The following is a 16,530-nucleotide window of genomic DNA, read 5'->3' as shown; positions in this document are numbered from 1 at the left end:
GCCAAGGACCAATACCGATCCAAACTAGAGACCCAGACACCCGACGGCTATGGCAAGGACTGAATGATATCACAGGTTCTAAAAAGAGACAGTGCAAGATAGCAGACAATGACACATCCCTCTCAGATCGTCTCAACACTTTCTATGCTGGCTTTGCGCAGATTTCTGCAATAAGTCCTTCCGAACCTATCCCAACAGTCACTGCATCAGAGGTCAGATCAGTTTTTCTTCGTGTGTATCCAAGGAAAGCGATGGGACCGGACTGAGTACGAGGCTGTGCACTCAGAGCATGTGCAGATCAACTGGAAGAGGTCTTCTCTGACATCTTCAACCTCTCCCTGTAACAGGCCACTGTCCCTACCTGTTTCAAGAGGGCCAACATCATCCCAGTACCTAAGAAGACTCTTGCAGCATGTTTCACTGACTACTGCCCAGTGGCCCTTACTTTGACGGTCATGAAGTGCTTTGAAAGGCTGGTCATGGCATTAGTTTTTTTTTAGATTACTTACGGTGTGGAAACAGGCCCTTCGGCTCAACAAGTCCACATCGACCCGCCGAAGTGCACCCATCCAGACCCATTCCCCTACGTTTACCCCTGCACCTAACACTACGGGCAATTTAGCATGGTCATTAATCAACTCCAGCCTCCCACTACTATTGACTCACACCAATCTGCCTATTGGACCAACAAATTCACGTCAGATGGCATATCACTTGCCCTTCAGTCTTCCCTAGAGCATCTTGACACCAAGACCAGCTACGCAAGAATCCTACTCAATGACTATAGTTCAGCCTTCAACACTATTATCCCCTTGAGACTGATTACTAAACTTAGTGATCTTGGACTAAGCCCCACTCTCTGCAACTGAATCCACAGTTTCCTGACCCACAGGCCACAATCAGTGAAGATTGGGGACAATATTTCATCCTCACTAACACTCAACACTGGACCCCCCCCCGCCCAGGGGGTGTGTACTCAGCCCCCTACTGTACTCACTGTATACCCATGACTGTGTTGCCAAATACCAGACTAATGTCATTTACAAGTGCACTGGTGACACCACCATAGTTGGTCGAATCCCAGATGGCTATGAAATGGACTACAGACGGGAGGTGGATGACCTGGAAAAATGGTGCACTGAGAACAAACTAACTCTCAATGCTGGCAAAACCAAGGAACTCATGATTGACTTTTGGCGAGATGTTACTCATGCCCCCCTACACATTCACAGCATAGAAGTGGAATGAGTGGACAGTATCAAGCTCCTGGGAGTGGTTATCCACGACAAGCTTTCTTGGACTCTTCATGTGGATGCACTGGTTACAAAGGCCCAACAACGTCTCTTCTTCCTCAGGCAGCTGAGGAAATTTGGCATTACAGCGAATACCCTTGCCACCTTTTATAGGTGTGCCATCGAGAGCATTCTGTCTGGATGTATCACTACCTGGTATGGCAACTGTACCATTCAAGATTGGAGATGGTTACAGAGAGTGGTGAACTCAGTCCAGACAATCACAAAGGCCAACCTCCCATCTATAAAATCTATCTACCAGACCCGTTGTCAAGGAAAGGCCGCCAGCATTCTCAAAGATCCATCCCACCCTGGCAATGTTTTTCTACAACCTCTGCCATCAGGTAGAAGGTACAGAAACCTGAAAACACGCACCAGCCAGTTTTGAAACAGTTTCTTCCCTACTGGTGTTAGAATACTGAATGGACTCAGAAACTCTTAGCTGAGAATGTGAAAACTCTACACAGGGCTTCGCCCAAGGCTGGAATTGAACCTGGTTCCCTGATTCTGTGAGGCAGCAGCGCTAACCACTGAGCCTGTACCTGTGTTTTTGTTTTTGCTGCTGTTTACCTATTATTTACTTATCTATGCTACTTAACTCTTTGATCTGCTGTATTGCTCACAAGAAAAAGCTTTTCACTATGCCTCTATACACTAAATAACCAATATTAAAATGAAACAATATAAAAGGTTTTAATTTAAGAGGGTTGCGGCGGGTTGGGGAGGTTTACTATATATATTGATCACTATCTATTGATGTTTCATTGGAAGGATTTCTTATTCTTTAACATATTCTGATTTCAAAATAAACTGTGCTTGAGGTGAATATCTACATCCTGGTTATCATCTATGCTATAAATCAGTATTCATAGAATCTCTACAATGTGGAAACAGGCCATTTAGCCAAACGCGTCCACACCGACCCTCTGAAGAGCATCCCTCCCAAACCCACCCAGTCTCTTTAACCCTGCACCTCCCATAGCCAATCCACCTAACCTCCAAATCTTTGGACTTTGGGAGGAAACCAGAGCTTGTAGAGGAAGTCCACGCAAACACAGGGAGAATGTGCAAACTCCACCGGCACTTCGCCTGAGGCTGGAATTGAACCTGGGTTCCTGATATCGTGAAGCCGCAGCGCTAACCACTGAGCCACCGTGCTGCCTGATGCAATGTTAAATGTTTGTGAATTGGTGCTGATCCCAGCAGCACTCAAATTACCTAGCTCAGTTTGGTTGAATAAATGTTCATTAATTCAGAATTGCTAAGTACAGAGCAGCTTGGTGAAGTTGTAAAAGTATTTGTTGTGGAGACTAAAAGGATGAGGCAAATTAAAATTAAAAGGAAACTGGCATTTAAGGTGTCAAAAAATTATGAAAGTGTATATTAAATATAATGCTCCTATAAATATATAGTAAAGTCGCCATAGTCCTGCTGTCCCATTAGAGAGAGATGTCTGGTGGTGATTTAACCAGTGTTCATCTCACCTCAGGCAAGAGCAGAGGTTGAGAAGAAGAGTCCTTCATGGTAACCTCTGCAAGTGTGCGAATTGAACCCACACTCTTGGCATCATGCTATGCCACAAACCACCTTTCTAGACAACTGAGCTGTATGACCTCTGTATCAGAAATATGTATAAAGGAAATCGATGCAAATATATTTTAAAAGAGAAAGCAGAAAAATCAGGGGGGAGTCTCATAGAAACCTCTAAAATTCTAACTGGACTAGACAGGGAGTGTATTCCTATTGACCAGGGAGTTCAGAACCAGGGATTACAATCCAAGGATATGATGTGGTCATTTAGGACTAAGATGCGGAGAGATTTCTTCACGCAGAGAATGGTGAGTCTATGAAATTCTCTGCCACAGCAAATAGTTGAGGCCAAAACATTGAATATTTTCAAGAAGGAGTTTCATATAGTTTGTGGGGCTAAAGAAATCAAAGGGTCTGAGGAGAACGTGGGAATGGTTGAATGATTGGTCATGATCATATTGGATGGTGAGCAGGCTGAAAGGGCTGAATTGCCTAGTCTTCGCATTTTCTATATTCATGTTTCATTTCCATCCATAAGTACACAAATGTAAATGCACACATGTTGGCACATGCAGTGTTGTACACACACATCCGCACACACAAACACAAAAATTGAACAGGCTAATAACATTAGCCTTTCTCAAATTCTTCAATACCTCTTGGAAAAAGCATATAGAAGGTTATATTCTTTTTTAAAAAAAGCTTTGAACACATAAGGACTCTTTCAGCTTTCAACCAGCTTGGTCTTTTCAGCAATAGTTCTGATTTCTGCAAACCTCCAACAATTGAATGGGTTACAGAAAAGTACAAATCAAGACATCGTTATCAATTAAGTGCTTAATTATTTAATCATCATAAAATGAACACTTAAATGCATTAAGCTCATGTGTTCAATTCAATATTGAAAAAATAATACTTCGAGAAAGACATGTTTGTTGAAACGTTTCATTTTGCACTCGGGACATTTTGCAACAATACAAATTTAAGAGCAAAGCTTCCATTTAAAGTGCATAAGAAGAGAGTGTAGATTGGTTATAAAGTGCACCCTGGTAGAGGAGTTGCCATGGAAAATTCTTGTATTGATGCTGATTTGACAGTTAATAACCAGGTTTACTCAAATTTTAAAGCAGGTAGCTTGACTCTGGTCAGAGCATTGTCCTGAGAAATGAACCAGCAAATAACTCACCAATTTTGTTCAGTTGAAACAGGAGCAATGTGTGCATCTGTTTTTTCTGTCTACAAAGATCGAGGCCCTATGTACTAATATATGTATCTTACAGTACATGCAAGTATGTTACAATGTAAAGTTGACTTGACTCTGCTTTCCTTCCACATATTTTCTTTTCCTCAGCAAAGGGGAGACTAAATCTGGAGGGCATAGGTTTAGGATGAGAGGGGAAAGAGTTAAAAGTGATCTATGGGGCAACTTTTTCACACAGAGGGTGGTGCGTGTATGGAACCAGCTGTCAGAGGAGGTGGTGGAGGCTGGTACAATTACAACATTTAACAGGCATCTGGATGGATATATGAATAGGTGGGGTTTAGAGGGATATGAGCCAAATACTGGAAAATGGGGAGAGATTAATTGAGGATATCTGGTCAGCATGGATGAATTGGGCTGAAGGGGTTTTTTTCCATGCTCTTCAGCTCTGTGACTCTATGACTTAGAATTCTAAATTGGTTGTCAGAGTAATTCCTTGTGCATTCAGGATTATCCAATAAATGTTGTCCAAGTGCAGGATAACATCTAATATTCGATATTGTGTTGTGATCTTTGCAGATGTAGGCTGCTTGAATATGGTCAGTAATTAGCCTTTTGCAAATGATTGAAGGGGCAATGCTATTTGATAGAATCCACCAGACTTTGGGATGTACAACTTACATACCTGGCACTGCACAAGAAGCAATAGTTCCCTCTAAGATGCATAGTTGTGTTGCCACTCCAAAGGTCCGTGCATGACAATCGGCATTGACTCCAGGTTTCAGAAGTCAGGACATACATGGACAATGGCGATCCGCTCAAAAGAAGATTAGATTAGATTTAGATTTAGATTAGATTACAGTGTGGAAACAGGCCCTTCGGCCCAACAAGTCCACACCGACCCGCCGAAGCGAAACCCACCCATACCCCTACATTTACCCCTTACCTAACACTACAGGCAATTTAGTATGGCCAATTCACCTGACCCTGCACATCTTTGGATGGTGGGAGGAAACCGGAGCACCCGGAGGAAACCCACGCAGACACGGGGAGAACGTGCAAACTCCACACACTCAGTCGCCTGAGGCGGGAATTGAACCCGGGTCTCTGACGCTGTGAGGCAGCAGTGCTAACCACTGTGCCACCATGCCGCCCACAAAGAAAAAAAATTGGAGGGAACTTAGATTAGGAATGAAACTCATGCACAGCATTACTTATTTGTGCGATAGGCAGAATGTATTTTTGGCTTGACTGTTGCATCCTGTAACTGCTGGTTGTTACTGTATTAAATAGCTAGCTCAGATGTTTGAGACACTTTACTCTCCAGGCTAATCTGAGATAGATTAACCACTTCTCAGGACCAAAAGTAACTAACTTCTGAGCTTTACATAAGCTTGTGTGCTATATAATGGGAAATGGTCTGATCAGGGTAGCCATCATCCTGGATGATATCTTTGAAGTGCTCTATTTCAGTATCAAGCTTGACTGGTGAACAAGTGGTTCAGGCCCTATTTACATTGTCAATCGTAGAACATGAAACTGTAAGAATCCACTGTGTTGCACTGACCAGTAAAGTTTGTGGTACATAGACAGTAGTAGAGGCACCGTGCTCCAGCTGATTTCTCAACTAGGACTTTGAGGAAAGGGATCTTATTCAATTGCTCCATTTCATGCACTAATTTGAGCCTGCCAGGAGGAAATTCTTATATACTGCTGCAGAATCAAATGTAGCAAACATATCATCCACTTATCAGAAATATGCAAAGGATAAGAGATTAGGTGTCATTACATTGAATACACATTTCTCAGGGGACTGAACAAGAATGTTTGCTGGACTAGTGGGCATCCTATGGTAATGCTATCTATTTGGATATACATGGTGTTGTTAAATCTGAACTCAACTGTGTGAATTGCTGAGTTCATTATTTCGGTGAAGACTGATTCAGATTGTGGTAACAGGTTTAGATTGTCATGATGCTGAGATGGGCATGTCTATGGCTTCATTGAGTGGTACATTGGTGAATAGGCTAGTGGAGCTAAATAAGAGCATTGGTACTGCATTGCTATCAATATGCAAGTCCTGTGCATCCTTTGCAGATGCGAAGCAATCTTCCACTGTGAATGGAGAACTTGCTCAAAGCTAGTTGTAGCCATTCACTTGACCATTAGGCTAGTTCATGTTGTGTAGAAAAAGCAGAGAAAAGATAAAGCATAAAAAGGCATCATTTTTTGTGTGTTTTGGGCAATCTGAACTCAGACAGCCACAGTGACTCCTGAGGAAAAACCCTATCGTATTAGTTACCCAGCAGCTGAGTGATCTTATTCAAGTCCATAAACTTTTTGCTTTTGCTTTTGAGTAAGGCTGTCTGGTCTGTTGAGAAGCTAGTCTAATGGATACAAATTTGGATATGTCGTTTAGAATGGTGTTAATTTTGTTGATCTCCTTGTGCATGTCATGGGTGACTATAACTGTTCCTTTAGATATATAGGTCCATATTGGGTTTGAGACATCACAATCTGCCAGACATTCCAGTTTCATGTCAGAATTGGACAAGTTATTTGGAATCCTGCAATATGCACATGCTAGATTGCGAGACAAAAAGTTGCTGTTTTCAGTGAACACTGGTTAGCGGAGGGATGTCTAGACAGCGTTCAAACTCTTACTGTTTGATGTGGAGTGAAGACACACCAAAATTGAAACCAAATGAAAGGACAAACTCCTCATCTTTAGTTAGTATGTGGTCAAAGAGATTTATTATGTGTTTAGTGGCATCATTAAATGCGTTGCCTGATCGCTTCTGTTTAAGTGAGTTTATAATGTGGGTGTATTTTAAATGGTTTTGGTGTGATCATCTGTTGAAGCAATGCAAATGGATCATTTCGCTTTATTAGAAACATTATAAATAGGGCCTGAGCCATTTGGTAAAACTTGAGGTTGAAACAGGGTACATCGAAGCTTTCCTGCAGGATAATGGCTACCCTGATTTTAAATCCTTTCTTACTGTATATCATGTAAACTCATGGAGGACTCTAAAGTGGTCACTGTTGGTCCTGAGAAATACCCGGTCTATCGCAAATTAGTCTAGAAGTATAAAGAATTTTGACAGTTTGAGCAACAGGCAAAGTTAGTTTGTTCCGGTTCTTACCATGCAGTAGCAAGGTATTTGAACTGGATGTGGCTCTCCAGACCGCCTATTACACAAATGAGTAATGTTGTATATGAATTTCAATGTCGGTGTAGTTCATGTATGTAGATCATTCAGTCCAAAGACTGCTGGATCATATCAAACAGTGTGCCCCTTCAGCTATTCACAACAAGCAAGATACTAACTGTACCTGAACAAACTGCGGCTGCAAAAATCTCAGCACAGTGACTAACATTAGATATGATTCTACAATTGGGCAACAACATCCTGAAAGTTCAAGAATTATGCTGACAACCAATTTAGGTTTAGGAATTAGGATTGTCAGTCAGGCTCACAGTGTTGCATGTTCCCGCCTCAGGCGACTGACTATGTGGAGTTTGCACATTCTCCCCGTGTCTGCATGGGTTTCCTCCAGGTGCTCCGGTTTCCTCCCACAATCCAAAAATGTGCAGGTTAGGTGAATTGGCCATGCTAAATTGCCCGTAGTGTTAGGTGCAAGGGTAAATGTAGTGGAATGGGTCTGGGTGGGTGCGCTTCGGTGGGTCAGTGTGGACTTGTTGGGCCGAGGGGCCTGTTTCCACACTGTAAGAATCTAATCTAATCTAATCTAATCTAATCTTATCAGGGTTCTGGGAGCTATATACATTAATGCACAAGGCCCTGTTCTTTGCAGACAGAAGGAATGTACACACTGGCGCTGGTATCAACTCAACAAAATAGATGACAGCTATCTGCTGGTTCATTTCTCATGGCAATCGCCTGACCAAGGAGAGTCGACCTGCCTGGATTAAAATTATTAAAGCCTGGCTATTAACTGTCAATCAGTGTTAATTGATGCATTCAGTATGGCAACACCTCCACCAATCAAAGCTTTTTTCCAACCAATTAACATTTTCCTCTCATCCAATATGAATTTAGTTTAGCTTTCCCCTTGAATTTGTATTCTTTTGAAATATCCCAATGTGTAAACCACAAACAGCTTGGACAAAATGTGTCTTTTTCATAAATCTCAAGTTCTGTACTGCTAAACCATGACATGTTACTTATATTATAACTTGCTTTTTTAATAAATACAACTTAATTAAGGGGCTGAAATATAAAATAATTAATTTGTATGCCATGTTGTTACATTGCAGGTGGTTCCTGTATTTAGTGTTTGTTTTCTTGCTGGGAGCTGTGTGTACAAGGGAGGCACTCAGATATGATTTCATGATAGCTGAAAAGGCAAGTATCTGTGTTGTTTCAATTAATCTAAGTTTCCTGCTTCAGGAATTTTCATATGAAACCTGAACTGATTAATGTAATTTTACCATAGTGATGCAAATATTGAAATACGTTCTTAAAGCAAGATTCTGTGAAGCAATTTCTTAAGCTATTACTGGCTACTGTTTCCTCATTTCAGTGTGAATGAAAAGACTTTCAGAACTGTTCCATATTTTATTATGTGGTCAATTTCCTTAGTATTCTAGATGGTTCAATTCAGCATGTTAATATTACAAAACGAACAAGGTTTTATCTAAATATTTAATTTTGCAGGCATAAACTTGCTTCCACTGGGTTCCTTCAATCTCTAGTGTAATATCTAGTTAGTACAACTTCCTAAGACAATGGCAGAAATGCTTGTGAAGTCCATACTATATCCTTATACCATTAAAAGCAATAACATCTTGCATTTGATGTTATAAGATCTGTACTATTTACAGAAAACGTTTAAGGCAAAACTTGACACCAAGCAACATCAGGTAATATTGGGAATATCAGAATATTAGACCAAAACTTTGGTCAAAGAATTTTGAATTCAGGAACATCTTAAAGAAAGTAAGCCAGGTAAAGTTGCAGAGAGGTCTTGGGAAGGAATTCGATTGTTAAGGGCCCTTGGAATTGAAGGCGAAGACATCAATTGTGGCGTCATTAAAATCAGGAATAGTTAAGAGACTGAAATTAAGGATATAAATATATCTTGGAGGTCCTTGGATTTGGAAGAAATTATAGAGTTATGGAGAAATCAGGGCACGGAAGGATTATTTTCAGAGAATTTTAAAATTTGAGATGCTGCTAATCCAGCTGGATGAATAGAGCTTGGTGAGAGTAAAGTCATGGTCAGCAATAAATGATAACAATCATCAAAGAGGCTTAAACAAAATAAAATTGTAGACCTGAGGGTAAAGCAAATGTTAGTTTCTGCTGTCAAGTACATTTGATTTTAGTAACCAATATCCTTTAACATTTTAATGTTTTGGTCGTATTTAGTTATTAAATAACCTCTACATTTGTCTGTTCTCAGTTTGTTTATTCAAGTCAGCAGGATCTAAAATGTGTCAATGATCTTGCATATGATAAAAATTGTTTAAATGTAATGCTTCATATCCTGTAGCAATTCATTTTGACTGTTGACCAATTCATTATTTTTCTGGCATGACATTTTCAACATTGATTTACTTTTAATGATGCTATTTTTGTCAACCTAAATTTAGCATTTAATTTTGTGGCTTAATTCTTATCACTGAACCTCCACCTTAATATTATGTGATGCTAATCTATTTTGTTGTTTTAATAGACTGAGCTGATAATGCAAACTCATCCAATCCATAGCTCCTAGTTCCACTGCAGCTGTATCCTATTTCTGCATCCTGGTTCATTCTCACTTTACCTTCCATCTTTCTGACTTTAGCTTCGTGTTGTGAATTTGATGTCAGCACTGCTGCCACCAACACATTTTTGCTTCCGTCCTAGCCTCTGGCAGAACCCAGTTCTCTTACCTAATTCTTCTACTTATACAATCTCCTAAATAAAAACTGAAAGTCGGTGAATACTGAAAATCAGAAACAGAAACATAAATTGCTGGGAAAGCTCAGTAGGTCTGGCAACATCTATGGAGAGAAATCAGACTTAACATTTTTGGGTCCAGTTCTGAGGAAGGGTCTGCTGCCAGACCTTTTGAGTTTTTCCAGCAATTTCTGTTTTTGTTCCAGACTGCAGTAAGTTTACATTTTAACTTGAACAATTCTAATCCTATTTCTCATCTACATCATAGAATCACAGAATTGTTACAGTGCAGAAGGAGGCCATCATGCCTGCACTGGCTATTCAAATGAGTGTCATTATCTAATACCAACCTCCTGCCTTTACTTCATATCCTTGCGCATTATTTCCAGGCAAATAACTATCCAAAGACCTTTTGAAGGTATCAATTGAACTGTCTCCACCACATTTTCAGGTAGTGCATTCCAGACTTCAACCACACACTGTGTGAACATTTTTTTCTCATTTCATTCTTAATCCATTTGCAATATACTTTAAAATACTACCTCTTCACAATAACATTTGGAAACACCATGCATGTGTAAATCTACAAGGCCAGATAAATGCTGTGACTACAATAGCAAGTCAGAGGCTGGAAATGATGCAACAAATAACTGGTCTCCTGAATCACTAAAGTCAGTCCATGATTTGCAAGGTACAAGGTAAGAGTAAGTTGGAATATTTTATACTCACCTAAATGAGTGAAGCTCCAACTGTGGAGGATCAGTCATGGAATACGTTCAAGATCGTGATTGATAGATTTCTGGAAATTAATGATATCGAGGGAAATGAGAAGTTGGATGGTCTACTCTTACTCCCTTGTTCGATTAGCACTCAAAGAACATTCCTGATGAAGGGCTTATGCCCAAAATGTCGACTCTCCTGCTCTTCAGATGCTGACTGGCCTACTGTCCTTTCCACTGCCATACTTTTTGAACTCAAAGAACAAAGAACAGTACAGCACAGGGACAGGCCCTTTGGACCTCCATGCCTGCACTAACACATTTTGCCCTTCTGTACTAAAACTGCCTTCACTTGCAGGATCCATATCCCTCTGTTCCCTTCCTAATCATGTATTCGTCCAGGTGCTTCTTGTGTCTCCTTCCCCCATCTTTGGCAATGCTTTCTAGGCACTCACCAACCTTTGTGTGAAAAACATGCCTCCCACATCTCTTTTAAACTCTCCCCTTGCATCTTGAACCTGTGTCCCCTAGTAATTGAACCCTTCACCCTGGGAAAAAAAAACTCATACTTTCCATTCTGAGCCATTCACAATCTTATAAACATCTATCAGGTCGTCCTTCAACCTCCTGTGTTGCAGTGAAAACAAATCTAGTCTATCCACCAGTCTCCTTCTCCATTCCAGGCAACATCCTGTGAACCTTTTCTGTACTCTTTCCCAAAGCATTCACATCCTTCTGGTAGTGTGGTGACCAGAACTGTATGCAATACTCCAAATGTGGCCAAACTAAAGTTCTGTAAATCTACAGTATAACTCGTCTATTCTTCTACTCAATGCCCCTTCAATGAAGACAAGCATTCCATACATTTATTTCGACCACAAACAGCAGAGGTCCCAGCACTGATCCACTAGTCACAATCCTCCATTCCAAATGTCTTCCTCACCTCCTCAAAAAAACTCCATCAAGTTAGTGAAGAATGACCTCCCCTCCACAAAACCAGGCTGTCTATTGCTAATAAGTCCATTTGCTTCTAAATGCATATAGATCTTGTCTCTGAGAATCTTTTCCAATAATTTCCCTACCACTGACATGAGACTTACAGGGCTGTAATTTGCAGGATTATCCTTGCTACCCTTAAACAATGGGACAATATTGGCTATTCTCCAGACCTCACCTATGGCCAAAGAGGGTACAACAATGTGTGTCAATGCTCCAGCAATTTGTTCTCTTGCTTCCCTCAATAATCTGAGATAGATCCCATCAGGTTCCGGGGAATTATCTACTTTAATACTTTTTTATGACTGTCAACATCTCTTCCTTTTTAATAGCAATTTGGCTTAGAAACTCATCACTCCCTTCCCTGAGATTATCCTCCATCAATTCCTTCTCTTTGGTGAATGCCAACACAAAGTATTCATTTAGGGCCTCACCTACCCCTTCTGCCTCCACACGTAGTTTCCCTACTTTGTCCTTGAGTGGGCCAACCCTTCCCCGGCTACCCTCTTGCTTTTTATAACTTGGGATTCTCCTTAATCTTGTTTGCTCATGAATTTTCATGGCCCCTTTCAGCCCTTCCAATTCCTTGTTTAAGTTCTTTCCTTATATACTTCAAGGGCTTCATCAGTTCCTATCCTCCCAGACCTTACGTATGCTTTTTTTTTCTTTCTGACCAAGGCTATAATATCCCTGGTCATCCAATATTCACATAACTTGCCACACCTATCCTTCATTCTCGCAGGAATGTGCCGCTCATGAACTCTTATCAACTGCCATTTGAAATACTCCCACATGTCCGATGTAGATTTACTCTCAACACTATCCAGGAAAAAGCAATTTGCTTTAGTTGCAGTCAATCAACCATCTTAAATCTTCACTCACTTGGTAAGCTGTATACAGTGGCAGCAATGTGTACCTCTTAAAAGATTCACTGCAGCAACTCACCAGCCACATCGAATAGCATTTCCAAACCTATATTCTCTACCACCCAGAAGGACAAGGGCAGAGTTTGCTGAGGAATGCCACATTCTGGAAATTTCCATCCTAATCACACACCATTCTTCCTGGAACTATATCGCTGGTCCTTTCATATCACTGGGTCGTAAATCTGGCATTCCATCTGGAATGGCATCGTGAGTGCATCTATTCAAGATGAACTGCGCTCATTCAAGACGTTGGCTCACAATCACCACCTGAAGGGCATTTAGGCATAGTCAATAAATGCTGGCCTTGCTAGTGCACACTCATCCCATGAAAGAACACTAAAACCATTGTCCCCAATTCCAGCTATAAAATTTATTCTCCAGCAACTGACTCTATGCCTTTCCCATTATTACCTGAGGCTGAACCACACCTTGAGTCCATATTTGATCATGAGTTGAACTTCCAATCATGTGTCTGCACCATTAGTGAAGCTGCCTATTTCCATCTCCATAATGTTTTTGACTTTGGTCCTAATCTGCTTTATGCTCCTGAAGTCCTCATCTATGCCTTTCTTGCCTCTCATTTGGACTATCCTTATGCACTCTGACCAGCCTCCCACAATAAAATTTGAGGTCATCCAAACTCTTTTGCCTGATTCCGAGCTGTAGATTTTGCCAAGCTGCATTAACTCTTGGTTAGGGAACACATTGATCTTGCAATCTTGATTCATGTTTATAAATCCATCCATGTCCCTGTCCCTCCCAATCTTTGGGATCTTCTCCAGCTCTACAATCCTCTGAGATATCTCTAACCTTGGCCAGATTTCCAGCATCCATAGTTCTTTGTTTTAGTTTTGAATATTGCTTATTTTAATTACCCTTCCAATTATGACCATGGTTTCTGCTTCCTCTGCCACAGGCTTTGGGATTGCCTTGCTAAACCTCACTCCTCCTTCACCTCTTTTTGTTTTCTTTAAGGGTCCAACAAGGATGCTTCTCTTTAACTGAGCCATTGGTCACCTGGTTCAACATATCATTTTGTGGATTAGTTTCAAATTTTATTTTATAATGCTCCTATGGAGCACTTTAGGATATAAATTGATAGAGCTTGAAGCCTCCATGATATTTGAAAAGAGAATGGCAATTAATCATCTTTATCAAAATCTTGAATGCTCTTATGATGCTTTATTGTGGGACAGACTAGTCTTTGAATTTTGCCGCATGTTCAAATTTATTTGCATATAATTGTGTGCAAATTATGTGTCTAACAATGGAGGTCCATTCAAAGAGATGCAGAAAATGCTTGGCATAATTATATAGTTAACCTATAGCATGAACTTATTCTTGTGTTGTAGGTTGCCTTGGTGGGATTCCTCTGGTTATTAGGGCTGTATATTTCATCATTAGCTTCCTGTATGGGAGGTCTTTATGGTGCACCTAGAATCCTTCAATGCATTGCTCAAGAAAAGGTGATACCCGTCCTTGGGTGCTTGGGCAGTGGGGTGAGTATGACCCATTACTATAGTAATCTAAATAGTTTATGAGAACTGTAGATTCACAGAATTATGTAGGCAAGTACATTATGCAGATAACTTCACAAGCAAAGTGTTGAGGTTATTAAAGGGTACAATATTGGCTATGGGCTAAAAAAATGTGGCTCTGACATAGGATCATTGGTCTTTGGGCAATATAGTTGTTATGCAGAATGTTGCAAAATATTTGCTGTATCCTGCATAACATGCTGATAAAAACAAAAGTGAACATTGGTTATTCATCCCAAGATGCTTTGCTGTTTATCCAAATAATCCTGTCCCACTGCTGGTGTAAGGAGAAAGTGGCCACAACAGCATGTAAATATGGACAGCTCCATTCGAAAGAGCAATGATGATGCTTATCCATGAAGTCCGACAAATAAGTCTTTTTTGAAGAAGGCTCTCAGTATTCTGTGAAGGCCAGTACCATATCAATTTAGATGTCAGCAAGAGCAAGCACTTTCTCATTTGTGTTCTGAATCTATTGTGGAAATGATTTCTCTTAGTCAGTGTATTATGGTGTAGACTTTCTTATAAATTAGACCTTAGATCTTTAGCTTTGTGACTCATTAGAACACATATCACCAAGAATATAAATAATTGTCAATGTCAGTATTCCATTTACTGCTGAGTGCGAGAATTAAGAGGAGGCTCTGCACTCTAGTACCTTCCTGATGTTCTAATTATATGAATGTAATTAGTTAACATTGTGTCTTTTATTCAGGAAATTGTTGACTTTGGAGTATTTTGTCGTGTTTGTCTACAGGTTTACATGGCAAGCATATATGCTGATAATATTTGTAACATTATTTTCCTGTGATATGTGGCCTAGGAAATCTCATCACTTTATTCTGAGTTCATTCCCAAGTTGTGTGTACCGGGTCAGGAGAACTCTCAATTTTGTGAACCCAATCTATAAAAGAGCTGCCTGTACTTTTAATATTTGGTTCTTGGGAAGGTGACTCCTTCAAACGTTTGGGCAGTCAACTGTAGAAGAACTGTTAAGATTGGTGGGTGTGGAGGTGAGCTGATGAGTAGACCTGCCTCAAGGATTCAGTATTTAAAAAAGAAAGAATAAAAGAAGAATTCTCCAGCCTTCAGCCCTGCACGTCTCTTGGGTTCTCCCCAACCCCTTGCCCCTCACATCCTCATGCTCAACTATTCCCTTCATTACACTTTATAATCCCCATGCCAAGCTGTGCCCTTCTATCCAAGCCAGTGGTCCTTTGTAGCCTCCAAGCCAACTTCAAGCCAACTCATTACAACACATGTCCCCAAAAGCACAAAACTTTCCCCTTTATTTGCCAACTCCACCATAGACAGACTTCAGAATCCCTGCACAAATTAGATAAGTGTGTATTGCAGATTGCACTATAGTGAAAGACACACGTATTCATAAAAGCCTATTTACGTTCCTTCAACAACATATAGTCATATAACTAGAAACAAGTCAAGTGCAACAATATTGGAAATCACAGTCCCATCAAAGAGTAAAAAACACTTATAGCTGGTGATCAAACAATGAAACAGAAGGCACCATGCATCAGCACTGGATGGTTGTGAAATCAATCATGCAGCAGTAATCCAATGCTGATAGTCTGAGTGAAATAGCAAGCAAATAGTTTTTTAACACATTCAAATACATTTTTTCCAATTATTTAAACATGGTAAAATCCTTTGTATAGTTTTTGATAGGTCCTTCTGACAGTTTAGATAGCTGACTTTGACAGGTGTATTAACGGTTCCGAGCAGCTCGACAGTAATTATTCTATGCACTTTTTATGTATATCCTGCATACTTTAATAATCCAATAGAACAATTATCCAATAGGCAAATTTTGACGGTATTAGGCAAGAACTTTTGAAAGCTGATTGGAGGCAGATGTTCGCAGGTAAAGGGACGGCTGGAAAATGGGAAGGCTTCAGAAATGAGATAACAAGAATCCAGAGAAAGTATATTCCTGTCAGGGTGTAAGAGAAGGCTGGTAGGTTTAGGGAATGCTGGATGACTAAAGAAATTAAGGGTTTGGTTAAGAAAAAGAAGGAAACATATGTCAGGAATAGATAGGATAGATCGAATGAATCCTTAGAACAGTATAAAGAAAGTAGGAGTATACTTAAGAGGGCAAAATCAGGAGGGCAAAACGGGGACATGAGATAGCTTTGGCAAATAGAATTAAGGAGAATCCAAAGGGGTTTTACAAATATATTAAGGACAAAAGGGTAACTAGGGAGAGAATAGGGCCCCTCAAAGATCAGCAAGGCGGCCTTTGTGTGGAGCCACAGAAAATGGGGGAGATACTTAATGAATATTTTGCATCAGTATTTACTGTGGAAAAGGATATGGAAGATATAGAATATATGGAAATAAATGGTGACATCTTGCAAAATGTCCAGATTACAGAGAAGGAAGTGCTGGATGTCTT

The 16,530-nt window shown here is 40.3% G+C and overlaps 1 protein-coding gene across 4 annotated transcripts in view; it reads left to right on the top strand.

Annotated features, from left to right (window-relative positions):
* slc12a8 (solute carrier family 12 member 8) overlaps positions 1-16,530 on the top strand; it is a 148,290-nt gene that overhangs the window by 102,940 nt on the left and 28,820 nt on the right. For all 4 annotated transcript variants that reach the window (XM_043693966.1, XM_043693963.1, XM_043693964.1 and 1 more), the window contains 2 exons: positions 8,306-8,393; positions 13,929-14,075. In XM_043693966.1, coding sequence (XP_043549901.1) covers positions 8,306-8,393; positions 13,929-14,075 — 235 coding nt within the window. The remainder of the gene's footprint in view (positions 1-8,305; positions 8,394-13,928; positions 14,076-16,530) is intronic.

The sequence above is a fragment of the Chiloscyllium plagiosum genome, chromosome 7 (genome assembly GCF_004010195.1).
Source record: "Chiloscyllium plagiosum isolate BGI_BamShark_2017 chromosome 7, ASM401019v2, whole genome shotgun sequence".
In the NCBI taxonomy this organism is placed as follows: Eukaryota; Metazoa; Chordata; class Chondrichthyes; order Orectolobiformes; family Hemiscylliidae; genus Chiloscyllium; species Chiloscyllium plagiosum.
Note: the sequence above shows the minus strand (reverse complement) of the source record. Positions and strands in the feature narration are given on the sequence as shown.